The sequence below is a fragment of the Psittacula echo genome (assembly GCF_963264785.1).
Source record: "Psittacula echo genome assembly, chromosome: 10".
NCBI lineage: Eukaryota > Metazoa > Chordata > Aves > Psittaciformes > Psittacidae > Psittacula > Psittacula echo.
This window is the reverse complement of record NC_137741.1, coordinates 8,606,832-8,628,978: the sequence shown is the minus strand read 5'-3', so window position 1 is coordinate 8,628,978 and position 22,147 is coordinate 8,606,832. Positions and strand designations below refer to the sequence as shown.

At 42.8% G+C, this 22,147-nt stretch overlaps 1 protein-coding gene across 1 annotated transcript in view; it reads right to left on the bottom strand.

Annotated features, from left to right (window-relative positions):
* The window catches only part of RFX7 (regulatory factor X7), a 49,994-nt gene that overhangs the window by 17,132 nt on the left and 10,715 nt on the right, over window positions 1–22,147 (bottom strand). Inside the window, exons 2-4 of the mRNA XM_080626138.1 lie at window positions 10,401–10,434; window positions 2,630–2,712; window positions 1,692–1,814 (exon numbers count right to left, since the gene is read on the bottom strand). Coding sequence (XP_080482264.1) covers window positions 1,692–1,814; window positions 2,630–2,712; window positions 10,401–10,434 — 240 coding nt within the window. The remainder of the gene's footprint in view (window positions 1–1,691; window positions 1,815–2,629; window positions 2,713–10,400; window positions 10,435–22,147) is intronic.

The following is a 22,147-nucleotide window of genomic DNA, read 5'->3' as shown; positions in this document are numbered from 1 at the left end:
GACGCATCACTCTTCTGGAGCCTTGCAACTTTGATTTACACGTGCAGAGTGCATAAGCTTGCTCACTGTAAACTCATGCAATGTCTATCTTGGTACACAGAGGAAAGAAATGGTAACTTGTTAGTATGACAGAAGCGAGTTTTGAGAGGTTTTAACCCCCTTAGGCAAAGAAAAATGACTTATCAAAACTAACTCTCATGTATTTATGTCTGTTCCCCACCTCCCACTTCAAGACTGCTTTTCCTTTGGTGTGCAAGAATAACTCATGAAAATATTCAAAGAAACTGAATATTTTAAAAACAGAACAGATGCTTTCAAAGGAGAACAGATTCCAAACATTTGATATTTTCCTGAATATTTGCTTACCACCCTTATTTTGTTAGGGGAGAAAAAAAAAATACAATACACAAATACTTGATGCAGCTACATACAAAAGCCATCCAAATTTCACACTCCACAATCTGTAGATGATGATTTTTCCGGGCATCTGCAGCTTGGCACAGCATGGAAGCCAAGCAGATTTGTTGCTGAAGCAGGCCATAAATTATTTAATAAGAAATATATTTAAGAATAACGCTCCCATCTCTCTCCCGCACAGCAGCTGCCGCTGTTGCTGTGTCTGCGCGAGCGGCTGCTGCTCGGGGATTGGCCACCCCGGCACGTCTGTGCCATTGGCTCCACTTCCAGGCTGCGTCACCACTCCAGTCAATGGCACCATCTCAGAAATAGGTGTGTATGTTTATCAACCCCAGCCGAGCGAATGCCATCGTGGTTCGGCTCAGAGTAAAAAACTTGACCAGAGTTAATTAAAAGGAGGTATTCACAAAAGGCAACCCTGCAATAACAACGACTAAGGGCTGAATCCTGTAGGCACTTAGAGGGTGAAGGGATTCGGCTCACTGCAAATTACTGTAATCGCTTGGATTATGGAAATATTCATACTAGATCATAAATCTGTTATTCATCTTCAGGCAACCGGGCTGAAGATGATTATTCTCTTCTCCCCCATACCCCTCTCCTGCCCCAGGGAATGTTCCGTAAATGAATTCAAATCCAACTTCCGTCAGACAGCTCCTTCTCCCTCGCTTCTAATCGCTTTCCCATTACATGGTAGCTTTGAGACTTGACAACACAGACTCGCAGTGGCCTTGGTTACTGGTTTCATACATATTCAGATATAGAGTGCCTCTGTAGAAATCAGGTTTGCTGCAGGAAGGTCCAACATTTATGCATTATTCTGAAAAGAAAGGTGTGATTGGCTAGATCTTATGTGCAAAATAGCTGCATTTCCAGGAGGAACAATTCAATCCCTCAACCTAGTTAATGCAGTCATATAAGGCAGTATAAGTAAGCAGACCAAAATGTACCACCAGATAATAACTGGTGCTTTTTACCTGTGCTCCTCTGTCCAAATACCAAACAATATTCATACAGATATTTACTTGTTAAGAAATGCTTGTATCTTTCCTTCACCATATCTAATACACAACTTAAACATCACAATCTTATCTTCACTGGCAGAAACAATGAACACTGTAGCTAGAACATTCTCAGGTACATCAGTATACAAGGCCTTGTTCTACTGTATGCACTTATACATGCACATCAGTGGAGTGCCTGTAAAGCCAGTGTCACAGAACTATCCACGCTCACTAAAGCCACATGCATGATTCCAATTCAGAAGCACTCACTTGTATTCATCATAAACCTCCTGCTTGGGAAGGGATGTCTCAGGGTGCTCTTCCAAGGTGTTCCGTATCCACGAGAAGGCGTGCATCTGCTGGGCACGGCTGGATGACATGGAGATCTGATCGCTAGTGAAAGAAGAAGCAATGCTGATGAAGTCTCTGCTCCATAGCTGCTCCTCAGTTAGAAGACTTTATAACTGTCTGCCTACGCAGGTAGGCAGAGACACCAGAGACAGCGAGGGATGCTATTTCACACACTTAACTATTCCTTGAGGCATGGGCAGCAGATATCTCCCTTTTTCATCCACAATTTAACATACTGACTTCACACTCCAGTTCTTTACTGATTCACAGCCATGAATGGCCAGTGATGGGTGAGAGTTCACCTACTTCCCCTCTTACATTTATTGCTCCTTACTGATCACCTCTAAGCTTTGCCCACTTAGTTTGCCAGCTGCCCTTTACCAGCAGATGCTCAGAGTGCTTCCTGTAAGCACCTGCAGGCTGATAAGCATCCTACTGAGCACATGTACCAGCTTTGTGATGTTGTCAGCTTGGTTTTCTAAACCTTCCTTTAGTCAAACAAATGTTACCAGAAATACCGTTAGTTCCTCTTTCCCCCACCATCACGTGTTGCTCTATTATCACTTCCTACATAAAAAGTGAAAGAACGATTACACTTGGGCTGCAAAACACTTTCTCCGATGACTCTTGTGTTTTAGGCGGTTTGTACTTACAAGCTATTCATGCACTAAAGATTCCCAGAGATAAAAAAACAAAAAAGCACAACACAATCTTCAGGAAGAGTCCCTAACCCTTAATAAAAGCTGCTTCTGCTACCAAACACATCACGTGAATGGCTCCTCAGCAGATTAAGTGTCAGAAGAAGTAAAGTAAGCTTTCAGTACTAGCTGCTCGCATTTACACACTTGCACACATACCTTTTGTCTCCATTGCTGGGACCCGAAGGCAGCTGAAGGTAGAGGTAGAGTTTCTCTAGGTCTGTAAACTTCTCAACTTCTTGCTAGATAACGAAGGTGTTGTGGTTGAAAAAAAGAAAAGAAGTGGGGCAGGGGGAGGAAAGGCAAACAAAAAAGTTGAGTTTGACAGCTGAAAACTGTCATCCAACAGCACAGTCCTCAATGATACCACTGCAAACAAGAAAATATTTACTTATGTGGGAAAATGTGACTTTGCGCACTCTGGGACCAGAAATGTGATTTTCTGTTTTATTTGCACACCATCACACACAAGAAAGCGCTTGTCCTCACTACAAAAGTCACATGCAACAAAAGCAGAATCTGCTATGGACATTTTCCCAGGTCACTTCTGTAACCAGACACGTAATATGTCAACTGTACCTTCTCAGAGCACACATGAAGCAGCTCTGAGAACACAGTACCAAAACCAGCTATGCTTTAACAACAGGGGATATCAGACCTGATGCTGTGGATCCACTATATACTAATAGTTAAGTGTCACAGGCTTCAGTGATGGCATTTTAAAATCTATTATATACATATGTGGGGTTTTTGGTTTGTTTCCTTTGGAAATTAGAGATATTGAACGCATATTGAAGACAAGGCATTCAGTCAACATCAATCTCAGTGACTTCAGACTCCTCCTCCAGTGGATCAGACACAAAGGGGAGTTTTACCTGGTGTATGCAAACAGTGATTGCTACATACACACTAGTTTTTGGACATCTGAAACCAGCTACATGGGCTTAGAAATACTAGGAGAATCTGTTGTGGTAATGTGCTCAGGCCTGCTCTGCAGCAGTGCGAGTAAAATCATGCAACAAGGAGCACATGGGTTCTCCTTCAGTAAGACGTTGCAGAAGCAATGCATGAGGTGGTGCACCATCAGTATGGAGTCAAAGACTCACATGATCCCTTTCTAAGTCAGAATGCAGCTTTTGGAGTACAGTTCAAAACCAAACCCTCCAATCTGGTGCCCCCTACCCACCCTGTCATGTCCAGACCCAACCCACTTCAGCTGGCACAAAATTAACAGCAGTACTAGAGAGAGGTGAGCTCCCACTTGGCCTCTGCTGGCTTTGCACCCAATGCACAGGTCCCCACCCTGACTCCAGACTGGGCAGGGACCGGGACATGCCACCCAGGAAGGGTGCTGGGAGGGCATGGAACCTGCTGATCCCCACTACCTAACTGCTCTGCAGAACTGGGCCACCAGCGATGCCACAGACATTCTGAGAGCCAAGAGAAACACTTCCAGCAGCAGCCAGGTAACAGACACGCGATTTGTTGCTTTTATAAGCTGCAGCAAACCACAACATTCAGGCTTTTTCCTTCCCTCTGACAAACTCCTGAAATTCGCTGACCCCGATTTCTGTGTGGCTCTACAGCAGCTTACACAGCAGTGGTGCTGAGATCACCAAATAGCCAGAAAGGTATTTCTTAACTGGGTGCAGCTTGTCAAATTCTCAGCTCCTGCCTTCCTGCATAAGTCACAGCGGGTGAGTTTTCCTTTAAGAAAACCCATTATTGAAAGATCAACATTCTTCAAAGAAAATTAATCACTTATTTATTAAAAGATAGAAATGTAACAACTGCAAGAAAACTGGCACCTCTTTATTAGACCTCCTCTTCTTCAAGGAACTGCCAAAGCAGGATACCAAAGGATGCAGTGCAGGTGGTGTTACCTCGCGTGGTAATTGCTAAACCATGTGGCAAAAGCATCCCCGGCAAAACAGAAAAACGCCATGACTCCGACACTGAGGTGGAAGACAGCCTCCCACCTCCAAGCCTCATGTGCCAGAGTGCAACATAAAAGGTGAGGTTTTAAAAGAAACATCATCTTTCATCAAAATACCCTGAAGCTGTCCCAATGCCCACTGCAGCTGAAGCAACTTCTGCTGTGTCCTGGCAGAAGGAAAGGCTTCGGGGAAGGGCCCTGCCTGAGCTATGGGAGGCTCTGCTATACAGGCCCATTTGTCAAGCCCTCCCAATTAAAAGAAAACAACCAAAAACCCCAACAATATATGTGTAGAGAAAAAAATGTGACTGAGATTATGTTAGCAGAGCCTTTTCTGAAAGATGCAAGTGAGACAGCAACTCTCCCATCAGCAAAAGTGCATCCCTAGAGCTGAGGTGGCTTCCTCACACCCTCAGCAGAAGCAGCTGGACAGTGGTAATTTCTCTCTGCTGTCACTCAAACCCCACTCGTCTCCACGCCTGGCCCCACACAGCACTTTCTGCACAACTCCTCCAGCTTCCAGCAATAGCTGCAGCGAAATGCCAGGGAGGCAGGATCGCCTCGAAACAGGAGAGTTAACACACAGCCAGGAGTCAAGGCAGTCCACAGAGGTAATCCTACCTGGGTGATAATTAAATAAACCTAAGCTTATTAGATGAGACTGAATCCATTTAGAGAAAATCATCTTAAAACTGAAGAAGTGGCAGTGAAGAGATGGAGTGTGACAGCCAGTGCAAGTAGGTTCAGGAAGCATCATGTTTTGTTTAGGTTAAAAATTCATTAAACATTGTTTTGTTTGGGTTATTTCCTCTAAACATTTCTAAAACTCTCAAATCTTTGTTTACAACCTCAGGAAGTACAATCTCTTCTTCAGCCTCAGCTGACATCCACCAGTTCTCGGTGCTGAACGTCTGGAATTCAGTAATAACTCTGTTACTGCAACTGTTCAAAGCATCAAAACTTTCTGCTTTCTTAATGTGATCAGAAAAGAAAGATGAACGTTTCAGCTGGCCTACTGACTACTGACCAAGAAAAAGATTCATTCACCCTGAGTTTCACTTTGTGCTAAATTGGATGCATATGGAAATGAATAAAAAGAAACAGAACACAAAACATACTACACATTTTCTCCTCCACCTCCCCCTCAATTAGGTCAATAAGTCAGAGTAGAAAAGAGTCAGAACATCAAAAGGAAGACTGGGATGTTGGCATCATCTTGGGCAAATTCCACTTTGCATAGTCCTTTAAAAGCTTATGCTACTGTAGTTTTAAAACCCATACAGAATGTAAAATGTCTGGGGAATCCTTATCTGGTCCTTAAAAGTAAGAATTTAGCTTGAAGTTTCCTGACCTTGATTGACTGGTTCTATCAGATCAGACTCTCTAATTCTCCAAAGGCTATTTATAAACCATACTTCTTGAAGCTGCATTAGAAAAACACATATGCATGCTGAACTGCTTGCAGGACCAAGGTGCAAAGCCATCACAAAGCACCTCTGTTACTCTTGGTCTTCATGCATTATATTCATCTCCTGTAACTGGAACCACAGTAACTAAGGAAAATTCAGTGAAGGTGGAGAGCAAGCAGTGTTCAGACTTATTTTCACAACTTAGCTTCAATTTAGCCAAACCTTGAGTGGTCTTAGAATCTGAGACAGAAATACTAAGGACAAAGAATTACAAATCTCAAGTCACAGCTAAGCAAAGATTTTCAGTAACATATAAAGCAGCAGCAATCTCTGATATGACAGTTACCAAATTCAGCTAGTTGACTATAGGAATGCATAACATATGCAGCAAAAAAATTAAACCACAGATCCATTTATATTTGCATTATCAGTAGCCAAATGAATCTGTCCTTTTGCTGTCTATGACACACAGCAAGGATCTCTTAGGAACAGATGCAACTTCCTTTTTCATTCTAACAGGCATTTTGATTGAGCTGTGAAATAAACCAGAATGGCCAATATGTTGTGTTTGGTTTTAGTTTGGGGTTTCTTGGTTTGGGTTTTTTTAATGAAAATAGCAGGGTTTGACATCTGGTTTCATGCTGAGAGACACTAACAAGACACTGAAACTTTTCACAGCACAAGACGTCTTCAGAATCACAGAGTATCGTTTAAGGTTTCTTGACTGTGGTAGATTGCTTCTCTCTGCCTGCTGACCTAGTGTCAGGTCATCGATGTTAGCGAAGTTTCATCCTAAAGTTGTCAAAAGGGATTACCTTGGGAAAACTCCAGGTTTTTCTGGGTTGTTTTAAAGAGAAAATATTTAGTCAGCCAAACTTTAGATAAGATTAGAGGAAGAATACACTAAGGAAGAGTTAGCAGAGTTACAACTTCTGTAACGAACAGAGTGAAAAACAGCATTCAAATTTGAAACAATTCATATTTCCACAGGTTATTTCTGTCCCCAAGTTCTGGTGAAGAGGAGCTGAAGGCCAGGGGCACTGCTGCAAGCTTTTTGGAAGACTACTATTTTAAGAGAGCATGGAGTGATCTTAATATTTCTTTCCACATTTTGAGTATTTATAGATACCTATACTCTAATCGAAGTAAAAGAGGCCATGCCAATGGCAATGTAACTTTCACCTACTGGCAGACTGGTTCTAAAGCTTGTCATACTTCAGCAGAACAAACATCTATTATTTAACAACCAGACTAAGAATAGCCAAGCAGTCAAACAACCATCTCCCCACTTTGTGAACAGAGAAACAAGAAGCAAATGTTAGATAATTTGCTCAAGGTCAGATGATTTGCTGGAAACATGATCAAGACTGAAAATGGCTAATACTCAAAACAAAACCTCTTATCCTAAAAAGCTGCTAATAAATACATTCGATGTGCTTTATCTGAACAGAAGCAGAAACATATTTCAGGTGCTAAATATTCCAAACAAGCCCTAAAAACACACGGCAGCTTTGCACTGACAGTGCCCAAGCATAGCTGCCAAAGCTTCATCAAGCTTCCGCCCATCTCCTCTAGGGCCAAGAAGACAAGCTACCCTCTTCTCTGCTGCAGGAGAGGCAGACTGGCATATTGGTCCTGCTGCTGCCCACACTGTGACTGCTCTAGCCATCACCAGCTTTGGTTTTCATGGCCATGGATCCAGCACACCCTCACCAGTACTGACCTCTTTGCAGAGGACTAAGGAAAAACTTCAACCTTCTTGCTGAGGGATTATATGGAGCCTACAGTTTTAAAAATCAGGTTCAAGAGTTCACTTAGTATGTGGCAACAAATATAACAAGCAAAGTCATAAGAGAATCTAGTGCTAGACATGTTTACTACAGTTTAAAAGATGTTGTAATGAATTTTTAATGGCTGTTTACACCACAATTCTTGCTAATTATCTTTTCTGGATTGCCTAGAATACAATGATTTTCTTATGATCTTCCAGAAACTGACAGTATGTCAGGAGGCAAGTGGTGCAGCCTACCAAGCAAAAGGCAGATGACTTTGGTCTCTTGTACAAGTAATTGCAGTTCCAGTGCCCTTATAATAGCTGTCTTAGATAGTCCTCTGCTGTTAGCTACCTCCACAACCAAAATTACCACCATCACCTCAATTTCTTCTTCCCATTTCTCTTTCTTGCTATCCTGTGTTGAACTAGGGAGTCTATCTGCTAAATAGCATTGTGTGTGGCTCTGCACACTGCTGCTCTGACTGCTACTACCAAACACTAATGGTAACAAGAATAAGTCTGATTTTTCTTCTACTGGTGTTTCTCCTTTTAAGATTGCTAGCAAACTGATCAAGTTTAAATGCTCCAAGGTATCATCAGCACTTCCCAGTATAACTGAAAGCTAGTCCCAAATCTCCTCCTTAGAGTAAGGAGGGAGACAAGGGACAGACATTGTCCCCTGGTGCCTCATGAAACTGATTCAAAGGCCCTGAAAAGGTTTCCATCTGAACCAGACGTGACAGAACACACACTTAAAGGAAATATTCTGACCTGCCCACAAGCTTGGAGTCTGACTCTCTGCAAGCAGCTGGGACCCCCAATCACAGGACTGCTCTGACAAACCCATACACATTCCCAGAAAAAGGCAACCTGCTCATCTACCTTCTGCAGGACAAAAACTGCACAGTGCTGCAAAGAAGCTCCAAACAAGTTATTTAGAGCTATGTAGTCCTGCTCTGGCAATTTAACTTCTAAATTCTGTCTTACAGCTCACAGCTTTCCAAAAGCATGTAAAAATGCAGAAGCCATTTTGCCAGAATTCAATTTAATTTTTATTTCCTGAAACTATTTTGATGTTGGATTTTTCTTTTTTAAACTACCTGAACAGCATTAGATCTACCTTTGCTAACCAAGAGTGGCCTTTCCACTGTTGAGAGGACTCCTCTGAACTCATCAGCAGAACAGACAAGGAGGCATCTGGAACAGAAAATTAGACCATCAGGACATTACTGTTCTGTTCCAAGTCAAGCAATGGAGACTGCTTTGCCTCCACGAGCGCTATTCAGAAAAATAGCTTGTCCATCCAGTGGATGAGACCTACACAAACGAATGGGCTCACACAAACTGATAATCCCTATCTCAGTACCCTAGGTGCGCAAATCCACAGAATTTAATGCAAGAATAGTCCAATGCCATTCCATTTTCTTAAAATGGCTTACCAATAAGCAGATGACCGGTTAACCTCCTACTTATTTACTCCCTCTCTGATGCTATTTAGGAACACTTGCCCCACTTCCCATTTTTCACCACAGGAAAACCTAGTATTGAAAGTTTTACAAGTGCAATTTTGCAATTTGCCCTTTTGTCGCTGAAGAGTCACATAACAAAATTAAGACCTTACGACACCTGCTTTGTGCCCACAAATGTCAATGAGCAATAATGAGGACAAAAATGATATTTGTGCATCACAATTTTAGTTGGATGCATTCAAGAATTTATAAAGCAAAACTGGGTCCAAGTTTTTTGCAGTAAAACAGCTTAATTTATTGCAGTAAGAGGTTTAAAGTAAGACAACATTTTAAGGAAAGAGAATTCAGTTTCATTTGAATTAGCCTACGATAATGTGACTTTAAGGAGTATTCTTCTTTAGCTCAGCCATACAGCTGAACAGATTATGTTTGATTGTATCCAGATGGTTGTGTATGTCATTTTGTCTCACCCGTTGGTACTTCTGGATGAAATGCTGAAGGTAAGACATCAGAATAAGCAGCCCCTTTCAGTTTTAAGATTCATGAACTAGGACTCTGATTTAAAGAAATCTGCAACCTGCTCACTATTAAAAACAAACAAATAAACCCTCTAAGTTCACACTAGATATTGCTTCCTAGAAATCATCTCCAATCTAGATCCTGTTATTTTAATGCACAAAGGAAGATGACGTTTATGCATTTCACGGGTTTTCATTCTTCAAGAAATTATGTGTCTCTCTGTCCTAAGTAGTACAGTGGAGCTAACAGGCCTGAGATAGTGTGCAACTTCTGAGGTTAGCAAGACTTGAAAGAAAACCAAAACCCAAACCCCAAAATCTGGTAATTATGACACCTGCAAGATTTTCACACCAGGACACCAGTCTGCTAGGTTTTGTGTGAACATGCAGTTCCTTCCTTAAAATGTACTACTGGCCATGAATTAGCTGTTTCAAGGAAATAGCAACATAATCACTGTCATTAAAGGCCTAAAGAGCAATGGAACTTGAAGGCACAGTTAGCTTCTTGCATACTCTGATCTGTGCAATACATATCTTTAACAAAATCATGCTTACAAAAGCACTAAGTCACCTTTCCGTATCTATACTGACAGTTGTACAGGCAGCAACCAAAGAGAGGTCAATATTTCCATGAAAAACAAACACCAAACCCACATCATGTGTTTTTTTTTTTTGGCAATGGGAACTAATTTTGATCACACTTAATGGCAGTACCTTAAAGCACTGCTAAGGAAAGGCTTCATAATAGCTGCCAGCCTCCGGAGCCATCTATTTTGGTCTTGCAGTTTATTAAATATTAAAAAGCATTCTGGAGTTGTACTTACCAAAATGCAGTCCACTTTAGATTGTACAGTTTTGCTAGATGTGAGGGAAGAAAGAGAGAACAGAAATCTTGAATTAATCTAAACAGCAAAGACAAAACCACCACATATTACAATCTCTATCACTGTACTACAGGCTTAACCTCCTGCTGTGAAATATCCTGCTAGCTCATGGAAGAATACTCATTGAGCTGGTTTTTTTGTAGAAAGTCAGCCTAAACTTAACTGTTTGTTAGAATTCTTGATAGTTCACTCACTTATATAAGAACTGAGGGGTTTTTTTAATGCAGTATCATTGCAACTGGGAGCTATTATCCCAAGTTGCAAAGCAGCCAGTATAGATGTTATTACATTTACTGTAAGCTCCTCCACAATTTAGATTCATTTTACTTGTTCATCTGTAAACACAATTACCACCCTCTCTCCCCACACTTCAGTAAATCCCACCACTTCAAGGCATTTATTTCTAGCTTTCCAAAGAGCTGCTACAAAGCAGACAATTGGCATCCCACTGGCAACTTAGGAGTTTTCCACGTTAGTCTTGCTACCTCCCAGTTGGCTTATTAAGAAGCCACTGGGTGGGGACTGAATTGAAGTATGCCATAAATGACCTCAGTACATGTGCCAAGGAGTGCAAACAGTATGGAACTGATTATACTTCATATAAACACACCCATAAGCAGCTTTTGCGTTTCTTAAGTGTGCTCTATTTCACATGCTGGTCTAACTGCATTAGTTGAAGGCATTTTATTATTGCTCTGAAGAGGAGTAGAAGCTTTAACATGCAAAAAAAACAACAGTCTTTACTGTTGGACAGCTACTGAGTAAGCACTAAGCATCAGTTTTCAGAGTTCAGGAAGCGTTTTCCTATTCTACTAGGAAATTGTACTATTTCCTAGTAGAATAAAATATAATTCAATCTCCTGTTAACACAACAAAACATCTGATTTCCAGTTATTTTACTCTTCTACAGGTGCTACCACATACAAAGAAAGACCAAGTAAGGTATCTGATGGATATACCAAAATCATAAATAAGAAAGAAGCAAAACAAATGGCTCTAGTGTCTGGTAATGACAGGAACCAAAGCTACTGAAACAGCACCTACTGTTGTATCAAGTATCAAAGGGGTAGGAGTTTGGTTGTCCTGCTTGTTACAACACTGCATTTTGAAACATGACCATCTAAAAATCTGTTCTGCAGGAGCTGCTAATACTGATGCCCCTTCCCATGCTAGAACTGCATATGCTGTCGTGACAGAATACAATAAAAAGTGCCAACAGGTTAAGAATATATGACCAGTCCACTGAAGCAGATACATCAGCAGACATCCACTTCAATCGACTTCCTGTAGAGAAGACAATCAGTTGGGTGGATACTCAGGAACACCAAAAAGTAAAGGAGAGATGTTGAGGATTTCTGAGAACAGGAAATGCTAAGTACAATAAAATGGGAGCTTTTCCTTGCCTTAGGGAAGACAATCACATCTACTGTAGCAACCGCAGAAGGGAACACAAGTGTCATCTCACTCTTCCAAAGCCACAGACTTACTAGTCAAAGGACACCAAGCATGGAAACCTCCTGCTGCTAAGAGTTATCACTGTCTAAGCCAAAGCTGACAAAGCCATGCTGACAAAAGTCATGCTGAAACAGAGGGCTCTTCAGCACCACTTCTGTCACCCTGGACTCCACATCACCCCACTGCCTCCTGCCCCCAGCAGTGTCTCACGCTCCCTGTGCTGCTTCAGATCCACAGCCTCTCATATAAAGCAGTGCTCATGGCAGCAGGCAACAGGGCTCAGGCATATGTGCCGATTTTTGTACCTAAACCTTTTCTATGGCTTTACATGATAGCTTAATGCAAAAAAGGAGCATGGAGAATAAGAGGATGCAGGGTACAGGCAGACAAAATTCAGTCCAAATATAGCCTCTGCTCTATAGACTTGCAGATGACACTGTGTACTAGGCTCTTCAGAAGAGCATGCTTCAGCCAGCATGCCTTCCCATCCTGCTAGGTTCTGCCAAACTGTGCATAAGCATGCCCATTTGCATTAATACTTTCTTCTTGCAAAGAGAAAGAGGCAAGCTGCAGGAGGCAGCTGGGCAGGAGATCCCTAGAGCTGTGCTTTTATCTCCAAGTATCAGTCTGAGTCAGTAAATGTAAACTCTCAAATTTAGTTCAGGCTTTTCCAGTTGTGACCTCTGCTCCTACAGCACTGATCAACAGTGTCGAGAAGCTGCAGCACAAGAGCAATAATAAGGCAATCAAATGAAGTCCCTCTCTGTTTTCTTTTTGTCAACTGGTGGCACAAAAAGGATAGTCAAGTTCATGTCCTCCAATACGGAAGCAAATGTGACATTTTAAAAGGCAAAGGTCCCACGGCTTCAGCAGGGACAAGCATGCTTCTATTTTAACAGCTTTTTTTGTTTTCATCTCCTGCTCCACGCTTCCTAGTATACTGGGAGGACACCACTGAAATCTGCTAGTGGTAAACTGAGGCTTCTTTCATCCTAGCCAGAGCACAGGTAGGCTAGCATAGCCTGATTCTATAAAGCCTGTGCCTTATGAAAAAAATGCTTCTTATTTATCTTCTAGTGAAGCTATCTATGTCAAAGACAAGCAATGGCAACCTTGAGGAACCTGCCCTTTGACTGGGAAGCTGCTGGGACAGGGACCTTCTCATGGTGCTGAGCACTACACAGAAAAGCTCCACCTGATGACACTGCAGGACACACATCTCCATCAAACCAGAAGATAAAAAGGAAAAGTGACAAACGTGGCAAAGGAACAGCCATTCCAGTTACATTGTATTTGCCACTTTGGTTTATTTCACCCCTCCTCTTCCTTCAGTAGCAGGACAGGTATGTTTTGAAAACTGAAATTTCATTTATAAATAAGTAAGTCTGTTTCTGTCTCTGTCAAATGAGCCCCTTACCCAGCTCTACAAGAACTGCAACCAGCAATCCCAAGAGCAAGGCTGAATCAGGCCTCAGTTTCCGACCTTCGGAGGCTGCTACCCACACACTCTGGTGCATGTCTAGGAACAGCTGCAGGAGAGCAGCAGGAATGATAGATGTTCTCACTAATGAAAACAACCGGCTCAACCTACCAGGGACCTGAGCCCATCGGAAAACTAAACTTAGAAACCGTACCATAAGCCAACAGCCAGCATTGCTCCTCCTGGGGCTCGCTGTGACCCACCACACCTAGAAACACAGTTGATGTTACTCTCCCTTTGGTAGCTCTTCATGCTGACAGTCTCCCTGAAGTTAAACTCTGCACTTACTTCATCCACAACTTCATTCAGGCTACTTCAAGCAATTTCATCCACAAGACGACTCGTGATTCTAGGGATAGCTGTCTCTTATGGGTGATAACAAAGGTACCTGCTTTTACAGACACCTTGGATTTACCAACTTGTACCAGATATTGACCTACCACAAGAACGTGGGAGCATAAAACTACATAACAAAACTTTGCTCCCCCCTCAAAATTCAACGACCCTATCACAACCAATGATGATTCTTTTTCTTTGTGTGTACCAGCATGAAGACAGTTTGAAAGGTAAGGCCCACTGAGTGACTTAAGAGGGATGTACTCCTGTTCTACTATGTACTGCAATGCTCCTCAAAAAGTCAGCTCTTCCCAAACACCACCAGTGAACTGTGCACCTCTGAAGAGCTACCATCAGCCACTCAAACACAAGAACCCATCTTCTACTGCTCAGCAGAACTGCAGATTAAAGGAGGTTTCTTAGCCTGTGGTTTAGAGAAGCATAGCAGAGTGGCTCCCTGCAAAATCCACTGCATTCCACAGAGATCCCCAGTCCCATGTCCTCCCAGGGAACAGGCTGCCTTGCATCTGCAGTGGGAAGCCTTACTGGAAAACTTCCAGCCCATCTTAATGGCCTCAGCTTTTGACTTAACCTTTAGGATCAAGACCTTTGAGAGAATCTTGAAGGTAACCTTCAAAGGTTGCAGTAATTTAAGCTTCTAAATGCTGAAACCACGTTGACAAACTCCTTAGAGTATCTTGGGGAGAACAGGGAGGGGGGGAAATCAGTCTAAAGCATTTCCTCAAACTGCTCTTCTATCTTATGCCAAAGTACGCATGCCTACTTTCCCTGGCCTATTTATGTATTTCTACTCAAAACAGCCCCATTTTAATGGCTTCAACTTGGCATGGGCAGAATGAGGAGTGTGTTCTCCCCCCAGGTATGCAGCTGGGTTTACTTTGCACCAAGGAGAAAAAGCAGGGGGAGGAGGCACGGGGATGTAAATTTATTTCAAAGTGGCATAAAACCAGATGCTGCTGAACCTTCTTCTAATTAAGTAACACTTCACTTGCAGGAACAGGTAGCTGAACTTCACTGAGCAGCAGGGGACTATCGTATTACAAGAGGTGGCAGAATTCAGTTGCTCTGAATTCTATTTCCTTAATGCTGCAAACAGTAGACACCATTTAACCACAAGGGATATGACAGGCATTATGCCTGTGAGACCAGAAAGAGGAAGCTGGTTGGGAGGGGTAAAAGAAAACCCTTATTAGCTACTGCCTAGTTAACTCTAAGCCTTCTCAAAGCCTGCACAGCCACTGAATCTAACCCTTATCAGCTTTCCAGCTGCAGAGCATTCACTCCCTGTGAAAGCAGCACAGCAAACACTGGGGGAGCATGCCCACAGTGAACACGTATGAACAACCACCCCTTGCACACAGCTCCTGTCCTGGGACACACTGTGCAGGAGGATGTCAGTGAAGGGGCTCTGTGTTGTGATCCTGGCAGGAGGAGGGCAGCAGCACCTCCAGGACACTGCTCTGGCAAGGGCCCTCCCAGTCTCACAAGTCACATGGGAAGCAGCTCTCCTCATTCAAGCACTAGCAATAAGTCAGTCCTCGAATGGAGGAAGATGTCAATGACAGCAACAAGTCCAGTCTGGCAAAATTCAGGGGACAAGTGGAGCCACAATTTATTGTGCAAGATACTGTAATGGTTTGAGTAGGTGGTCAAATGCAGAAAGCCCAAGAGTGATTTTTTTCATTACAAATTTCATTACCATCAGTGAAGTTCCCACAGATACTCTGTATTCTCTTCAGCCCAGAACTGCAAGTATTTGCATAAGCTGGAACATCCTCCCAAAAGCAGCCTCTGTAGATGTGTTTTATGTGCTTGGTACATTTTGGACAGCCTAATGAAAACATTATTTCTGCCGAACCCTAATGCAATTAATGAAGAGGAACCATTTTCATCCCTGCTAATAGGTGTGCCATATACCAGGAAGACAGGACACGACTCCTGACACCACAGCAAGGGTTCCCAACTGCAGGGCTCCAGTTTCCAGTACTCCTGCACTGTGTTACATTATTACCCAATACACAGGACACAGTAGGAAAAGTTGCAACTGGAACGGAAAACCCCAATGTATAGTTACTCAGCACTGTTAACTAGTTACCATCTCAGGTGGTAAAACACCTACCCTCTCAGACAGTTAATAAAGGGAGGAAGTTTATGAAGTTCTAAAATAGCACTGGAGAAGGCGAAAAAAAAAAAAAACAAACCAACAAAGCAGAAAGCTTATATGTTTTTTCTCATAAGAGTTTAGCACAAAACCAGCAGCAACTCAGCACAGCTCCCACCCATGGAGGACAGGATCAGGAGCTGTTCAGGGTCACAGGAAACCTTCCCAACTGCGCACTCATAGCCCACACATACGACCCTAACACTGTATGGCCACACACTGTATGGCCACACACTGCTGCCCCAGTACTTTTACTCTGCAAACAAGCCTTCCATACAAGAAGGAAACCCAAGACAGCAGTTAGAGCTGTCTGCCAAGGAAGGATTATTTTGACCACATGGCCTTTTAAAAATTACTCAGACCTGAAAAGCTTCCATTTCCCACTGCACCAGCCATCCCCCTATACAACCTCTGATGTTGTCTGTCAAACTATTGAACAACGGGGTCTAGGGGTAGTCTTGAAAGGCTGCTTCTTTGGGGTGCAATACCACATGAGCAGCGTTTTCCAGGCCTGTCTGTGTCTCCCAGGCACAGGTGGTATTTGGGTGTTGATCCAGGAGCTCTTTTTCCTGTGCAGTGCCCTCCTGCCTCTTTGCCTCTTGCAAAAACCCAGTTAGCTCCCAAAGAAAGCAAGTCAGACTCCACTACTAAATACCAACAGTGACAGTTCTGGCAAAGTCATCTTTCTGAAAGTCATGCTAAAATAGCAAGGGTCATTATTACACTGACCATACATCCTTTTGGAAAGATCTGATCACTTCCACAAGCCTGATGGCATCAGGTGACATTAGAAAAAACTAAAAATCTATTTACTGTGCATGCTGTGAGGAACCACTCAATAAAAGGATTAGCAACCCTATTACAGTAAGTGGTACTATCAGAAAGGTATTATTATCACATCCTTACCACGACAAGCACTGTGTCCCAGCGGTGCCTGCAGGATTCAGCCCTTAAATCTTAATCTTACTGAATTAATGCTTTTCTTTCTTAGACTAACAGCTCTAAATATATCTTTTTGTAACCTTCCATTCAGAACCACAAAGAAACATTAAACTGGAGCCAAGGATCATCTAAGGAGAAAATTATGAAACAGCCGCCTATGTGTGCTGCTACTCAATTAACATCTTAACATATGCCATGTTACATTGTCTGGCTTGGCTCATGTTGATAAGTAAAATGGCTGTAAAAGCATTTCAATTAAATATTTAGAAAGCAGAGCTGCAAAAGGTTGAAATATGTTTGAGTAAGCGAAATGCTGACTATACATACTGCTCAGTTAATGCAGTAAGAGCTTTTGCTAGCACAGGTTACTGAGAAAGGGAAGCACACCCAAGCTGGGCATGTCTGCCAGTCAACCCTGACATCCCAGCATGACTGCATGCCTCCCCTCCCACCCACATCTCACCCTCTGGCATGCAGGAGCCAAAAATCAGGTGGCTTCTGATGCCACCTAGGGGCTCTCTCCCTGCCTGCACTCCTCTGTCCCCTGGGGATAACTCAGTGTCGTATCACAGGGACAAGGCAACGGAACCTAGCAAAAACACAAGCAAAGAGAAGCAAAACATTTAATATAAGACGAAGTAAATCCTCCAATATTCAAATGCAGATATATATTCTTACTCCAGATGAAATCTACAGGGACTGTGACTGCATCTTGGAAGCACATGAAGTACCGTTACTTCCCTAAAGCATAAAAATAGCCACAGAGTTGTGTCCATTGGGAATGTAGAAAAGTGTCCAACCCTCAGGCCTCAAAAAAGTAAACAAATCAAGTATTCCCCAATTTGTAAATATTGGCTCTTTCAGCTTCAAGGCAGACTCCTCCTCAGGCCAAGTCAAACCACTCTTCTCAGCAAAACAAGGGAGGAACAAGCACAGCCAGCCAATACAACGAGCCGCAACCATTTCATCTTCACTGCAACCTAATCTACCTCCTTCCACTCACTGGAGAGAGGAAGACAGACCAGTTTCCATCCGACACCTGGAGAAGCAACGCTGCACCACAAGGCTGAGAAAAACAGTGGTTCAGCATGCCATGACATTTCAACTTAGTGCAGGTTAAAACTGGTCAAGTGCATGACTTCAATGCTTCTTACTAAAATGAATGCAATTAAAATATTTTACATTGGATAAAAATTTAATCCCTTCACCATTTCTGACACTATGATGATATTCTGAGTGTTAAACAATGCCAACTATACAAACAGCTGAACAAAGAAGGAAGATAAGGCTGCTAATGAAACACCCAAGTCTCCAACACAGCCCATTGTAATAAACTGCCAAGAAATAATTAGCCACCAGACATCAGCATACCTACATCTGAAATCTGGGTCTAAAACCATTTTTTTTAGCTCTCTGAAGAAATACTGCTGTATTCAACGCTAAAGGCTTCTTTCACAATTCTTACTGGGAAGAACCTGCACCAGCCACACAGACCAGGTGCTCTATTCCAGCAACAAGTCATTTAAATTCATGGGGGGTTTTTACATTTATTTAAATACAGCATTTTGCCACAAGTTACTTTAATGAACTCTTAGAAGAGACACAGAGAGTGCTTTTATACAGCTCTCACCCTGGATCTTTCCACACTGCTCTGAATTTAAATCCATGTGTATTATTATATTCAGGCAGGACCCTATTCCAAGGATGCAACGCCCTCTGTACATTATGTGGGAAGATATGTCAAAGATGATATGACTTCAGAGGAGCTGCATCCTACATTTATTACTAACAATCTACATGGGGCACTGCAGGGCATTGTTCTAAGAGTAGTCTGCAAGGATCAATTGCCTAGAAAGGCTAAAAACAAAAAGCATAGGGTGATCTCAATAAAGTGACATGAAAAAGTCACTCAAGCAGGAACTTAATCTAAAGTATGTCCCACTAAAAGCAGAAAGAATGGATAGATACAGTCACCAGCTAGGCAGGTTTGTGGCTAAACAGCAAATCAACCATTGCATTGGCTCATGTATTTCACAATGGTAACTCGTGTTCTTAAAACCAATTATGAAAAAACAAATCTATCTCTGGTTGCTTCTGAATTCAGCGTACAGCTAGCTAAACATGTGCTGTGGAATTTTCAGCTATGGTCTGCAGAAGCCTCATCACATTATTACTTAAGGCTAGAATTTCTAAGGGGTGTGAACAGGAGATGCTCTAAAGCACGGTGAGATTTTTCTCAAGCCTTTGTCCCACATGGCTCTAAGAAAGGATGCCCAGTGAAAACTACAGGGGTGACACTCAGCAGCAGCATTCACAGTCAACCGGATCACACTATCAGCCTGGAAAGGAGCCCCAGCATTCACACCATGCTACCATCTCAAGAGGACCTGGGGCCTGTCACACACAAAGAAGCAAAGCAGTGCTTCAAGGGCTGCAGTGCGGCTGGTTACCTCAACAGACACTGCACTGGGGAGGTTCAGCTTCACCCACAGGGCTTCCCTCACATATGCTTTGTCCCTCTTCCAAGCCACAGACATCCATCTCTCCCCTTCACATTGAACAGCTCACCAACAGGCAATGCTGTCTTTCTACAAACCAACTCAGCTTTTACCTAGCCCCCTACTCCCAATGCTGCTTGTAATATCCCATTACCTCTGCTTCTGCCTGATCTCCAGATGTCTGCATCCCTCCTCCTCTTCGCTCCCTTTCCTCTCATGGCTTTCCACCACACAGCTCCCCTGCATCCTTTTTTCCGCCTGCAAAACCTGCACCCAAGTGCTGACCTTGGTAACTCCCAGGGAATGCAATCCTTGCAACCTCTTCGGTTTCCCTGTGCTGAGTAATGCCCTGAGTATCCACAAGCACTCTCCAACAATTTGCCTGCTAAAAGGGTCACTTCTTTCATGCTAGGTAGGCATGGCTTCCCTGCCACAGGAAAAGCAACTTCTCTCCCTGACCATACTGCTCACTAGCACATCCCATAACCCTACTCCTGTCCTTGACTTTTACACAGAGGCGAAAATGTGAAAGCTGAACATATGAAGGATGAACATGGCACTGCTTCCTGACGGTGCAACCTCCCATCTCAAAAATTCCTCTTTCTTGTTCAGCTGCCACAGGTTCTTTCAGGCCCCATCTTTCAGTCATGCACCTGCACCCTTGGGCACTTCTCACTCCAGGCACAAAAACTGTTTGGTCTCCGCAAATAAAAAGCTGCAAGTGGCTAGAAGTCTGTTGCCTACCTCAAAGGTCAGATCACTGAACGCTAAAGCAGCATGAACCCATCAGTTTTACAACCCCTGCTTCTGGGGGTAAAAAAAAAAAACCAAACCTAACAGCATCTGATAAAATGGTTTTAATCCCTAAACTGGGATCTTCATAAAAGTTACAAACACATGCTACTCCAATTCTCAAGTATTTCATTTGGAAAGTTTGAGTTCCCCCAGCCTACAATCCAGGTGAACTTCAGCTTACATGCAGGCTCATGAGCTTGTCTAAACCTGAAAGCTGCACTTGCTTAAACTTAAAGCTGCACAAAATTCAATGAAGTTAAAGCTGTGTAAGTTCACAAGTGCATGCATCTATTTCAGTTTGTTTGTACAAAGCTGGATTTGAACACAACTGCACTCACTGCTATGTGGTAGGTCACAGCTTAACTGTGTCAAAAGAGCATCTTTCACAAGGCTGCACTGCAGTACCAGTTGCTCCAACCCAAGATTATGAGGCATCCATCAGGCCTGTACAGCTTCACAGCAGCCAGAACATACAATTCCTCTGCCAGCATCACATAAACTACAATCGTAGGGCAGATGAGCATCATTCACTCAGTCACCTTCTCTCCACCCACTGCCTCCTTGGCTGTAGGCTGCCTCTGTGGCTGTGATGAATGAACAAGCAAGTCTATCAGATTATTTCTTTCCTCTAAAACCTCATTTATGAATGGAAATTATGAACAGCAGGCATCTGACCAGTACTTAATACCCCACAACTTCAGGGTTCAGTACTTGGGACTCCTCAGCACAGAGGACAATGTATGCTCCCAGCTGGTTGCAGGCAGACTGTGCTACGCCTGGCTCTGCCACCCCACCCTACTTCTGCGGCAAACTAGAGGGGTGGTACTGAAAAGCTGAGAACTTAGCAATTTCCTTCTCAAGTGGCATACCTGCCTTGCAGGCACAGCATTGTCCACAACCATTTTGGTACCTATTTTAGAAGTTTTCATAATGTCACGGTTTTCTTTTAAAAACATAGCAGAGTGCATGTGACCTGTCCTAGTACAAAGTACGGAAGTCACAGCCATGCAGGACACTGAATTTAGCACCCTATTAAAAATGATTTGCAGAACACCTGCATGGATTCCTATTCATAGTATGTCCATTTCAAACATGCCAGGGAACTTCAAATTTAAACCACAACTTCTTTAGCAAAATAGTCAGAAACAGAAAAGGCTGTCGATTACATCCAGAAAAGATGTCAGAAAAGCTGCATTAAACTTTCGACTTTCCACGTATCACTGCAACAGAGAATCATATTTAAGATGGCTGTAGACAGAAAGCTACTCAAGCAATATTCACTGAGATAACCCTGTTGTTGAAATCCACCTGTAGGCTGCAGCACATAACTGCTAACATCTTTCAGCATCTAACAATTTACTGAACTATGCTTGTATAAAAGTCTCACACTAATGTCACCCCCAGTTACTTGTCTGCTGGGTCCTTCCAGGAGGAGACACTGTCTAAGTGCACTACAGAACTGGATCAGTCTGGATTTCGTTCCTGTGAACCACATCATGCGTAAACATGCCAGTGGGAGAGCAGATGTCTGCATTAAAAGAATGAAAATGTCTTTTCCTGATCATTAACACAGTTTGATTTCAATTTTCAAGGTGAACTATATGCTGCTTTGCCACTCCCTTACAGAGCAGGTAAACTAATCAAGCCAAAACTGCAGCTCACTGGCAAATTTAGGAAAGGACCACCTCTTCCAGAAGAATACAATGTACTTGAACTATCTCCTATACCAGATTCGGCCTAATTTGCCACAAAGCTACTACTATCTAAATTACTCAGTGATAACTAAGGACTTTTCTGAAGCGACAAATAACAACAATTAACTGCCAACACCCATTCTAAATATTTTCATCCTGAACATCTGAAGCTATTAATGACATCCCAGTACTTACATGTGTATCAAAGCACTCTTGAGAGAAACCTTCCACAAACTGAACCACTGTACACACAATTCAAGTTTTGTTTTTCAACTAAGCTAAAAGTTTCACCAACTCGAATGTAC